Genomic DNA, 2,794 nt, shown 5'->3' on the forward strand with positions numbered 1-2,794 from the left:
AAATTCTTGAAGCCTATCTTCCCCAATATTCAAGGCCAGAACCTTGGGAGTAAGTCAGAATAGTTTAGGTATCTAAAACGTCCCCACTTCGAACATTAGTGTTGTCTCCTTCACCGTTTCCTTTTTTGTTTTAACCCAGTAGTAGCCTTTCGACTTGCTTTTCTTTTTTCTCTGTTTTCCTTATTAAAGTAACTCTTCGTTTTGTTTGCATGGTTGTCCTATAATTATTTTTCCAATTGTATTAATAGTAACAAATTTATATCAGGAAATTTCATATTTCTGATTAAAATTTTAGTACTCATTCCTAAAGGATAATATGAAAGTTAACCTCTCAGAATAAACATAATTCTGATTTTAAATTTATGCATCTCATTGTATGACACTACATAAGAATATCTGATTTCTTTTTATCATACTTTATTTTTCAATTATTGGAAGTCTTTTTAGTTTGTATTATTTACACAGCTATGACTTTTCTATAATCCTTTTGTTTAGGGTGGAATCAATTTGTATTTACCCATGTCCAGTTTCTTCCAAGCTCTGTTTTGATTTTCGTTTTATCAATAGGCAGCAACAAGTAAACTTTCATGCTGTTTATATCACAATAACACTTTCAGTCATTAGACTTTCATTCTAAAATATAGATATGTCATTTCATGGAAATATATCTTCTATTCTTTCTCATCTAACGTAATGTTGAAAAGACTTATGGGTTCTTCATTATATCTGACTGAAGTTATGAATCTGAGAAGAGTCCTGAACAGGTTTACTGATGCCCAGATTTAACTGTACCTTAAAGGCCAGTAGACTCTAGGACCAAGTAATGCATCGCCTGCAATTGTCCCTTGCTATTGCAGAGCAATTCTCAAGTGAACTCCAAATTCCGGGCCAAAAGGAGCTTTTGGTAGCACAGCATGCCAATATCTACTTGCCTTTGGATGATATAGTTCTGGTTAATAAGGAATTTGTAAGAAAATACATTGTAGAATTAATATTAATTAACTAAAGAAAACTTAATAAAAGATATGTTAATGAGGGTGTTGAATGATTTTGAATAAGTAATCAGCTCTTTTGTCAGGACTCCTTTGTCTCCAGAAGCCTCTTAATTTTGCAGATACTATAGACTGGTATAGTAGGCAGAATAATGGCTCCCATAAGACATCCACATCCTATTCCCTGGAATCTATGAATATGTTGTATTATATTGCAAAAGGGAATTCAGGGTTCAGATGGAATTAAAGTTGCTAATCGGCTAACATTAAAATAGAGAGAATGTCCTAGATGATCTGGGTGGGCCTGATTCAATCCGTTGAAAGTCCTTAAAAACAGCTGACTTCCTTAAGATGAAGAATTTCAGACTGGGGCAGCACCTTCGGCTCGTGCTCCGGAGTTCCAGCATGCCCTTTTGTATTGCCTACTCCTCAGATTTTCAACTTGCCTAGCCAGCTCCTGCAATTGAATAAATCATTTGCTTGCAATAAATCTCTTAATATAGATCTCCTGCTGGTTCTGTTTTTCTGGTTGAACCCTGACTGTTACAGAGTTTGGTGTCTGAAAGTGGAGAGCTATTGCAACAAATAACTAAAAATATGAAAGTTGCTTTGGAATTGGGTAGTAGGCAGAGGCTAGAAGAATTTTGAAGCGCATGATGGAAAAAGGCTGGATTACTTTGAACAGACTGTTAGTTGCAATATGTATGTTAATAATTCTGCTAGCGAAGACTCAGAAGGAAATTAAGGAGCATGTGGAGAAAACATACACTGCCTTATAGAATACCTAAGTCATTGTAAAGAGACTGTTGGTAGAAATATGGATGCTAAAGTCACTTCTGGTCAGGGCTCAGAAAGAAATGAAGAAAATTACTAGAAACTGGGGGAAAGGGAATCCTTGTATTATGGTGGCAGAAAACTTAGTTGAATTATGTCCTGCGCTGGAAATGTGGAAAGAAAGACTTGGAAACGATGAACTTGGATATTTAGCTGAGGAGATTTCCAGGCAAACGGTTGAAGTCATAGCCTGGTTTATTCTTGCGGCTTTTAGTAAAACGTGAGAGGAATGAGATCGATTGAGAGAAGAACTGTTGAGCAAAACGGAACCAGAACTTGATGATTTGAGTAATTTTCAGCCTATTCAAATTGTAAAAGATGCTAAAATTAGGAGACATTATCAGGAAAGCATATTCTGGAAAGAAACCCAAAGATGTTAATGTGACAAAGAAGAATTAAGGTTACAGAGGGACTTAAGGTTGATAATTAGGTGTCCTTTAAATTAGATTACCCTGGTTTATCCAGGTGTTCCCAGTATAATCACAAGAGCCCTTAATAAGAAGTGGAAGTGGGAAGCAGAAGAGGAGACAGTATCAGAGTGATATGTGAAAAAGGCTGAACCAGCCACTGCTGACTCTGAAGATGGAAGGAAGCCACGAGTAAAGGAATGCAGGCAGCCTCCAGGAGCTAGAAAAGGCAAGAAAACTTATTCTCCCTTAGAGCCTCCAGAAAGCAGTGCAGCCCTACTTTAACCTGAGCCCTGTTTAATTTTTGATCTCTAGAACCGTATGATAATACATTTGTGTTTTTAAGCCACTGAGTTCGTGGTAATTTGTTACAGCAGCAACAGGATTGTTACAGCAGCAACAGGAAATTAATACACATGTCTACTAAAAAAACATTACCAAGCCCATTTTTCCTTGCCTTCACCTATTCTAGGCCAAAATATTCACATTCCCATAATTCCTTGCAGGAAGGAGTATTATATAACTCTGTTATTGCTAATGATTTAAAAGTATAGTTAGAAG

The 2,794-nt window shown here is 36.4% G+C and overlaps 1 protein-coding gene across 1 annotated transcript in view; it reads left to right on the top strand.

Annotated features, from left to right (window-relative positions):
- Positions 1-1,496, top strand: part of LOC105297013 (protocadherin beta-2) — an 87,838-nt gene extending 86,342 nt beyond the window's left edge. The window contains exon 3 of the mRNA XM_023534885.1: positions 3-1,496. Coding sequence (XP_023390653.1) covers positions 3-63 — 61 coding nt within the window. The 3' untranslated portion in view covers positions 64-1,496. The remainder of the gene's footprint in view (positions 1-2) is intronic.
- Positions 1,497-2,794: the final 1,298 nt, after the last annotated feature.

The sequence above is a fragment of the Pteropus vampyrus genome, unplaced genomic scaffold (genome assembly GCF_000151845.1).
Source record: "Pteropus vampyrus isolate Shadow unplaced genomic scaffold, Pvam_2.0 Scaffold134, whole genome shotgun sequence".
NCBI classification, from domain to species: Eukaryota; Metazoa; Chordata; class Mammalia; order Chiroptera; family Pteropodidae; genus Pteropus; species Pteropus vampyrus.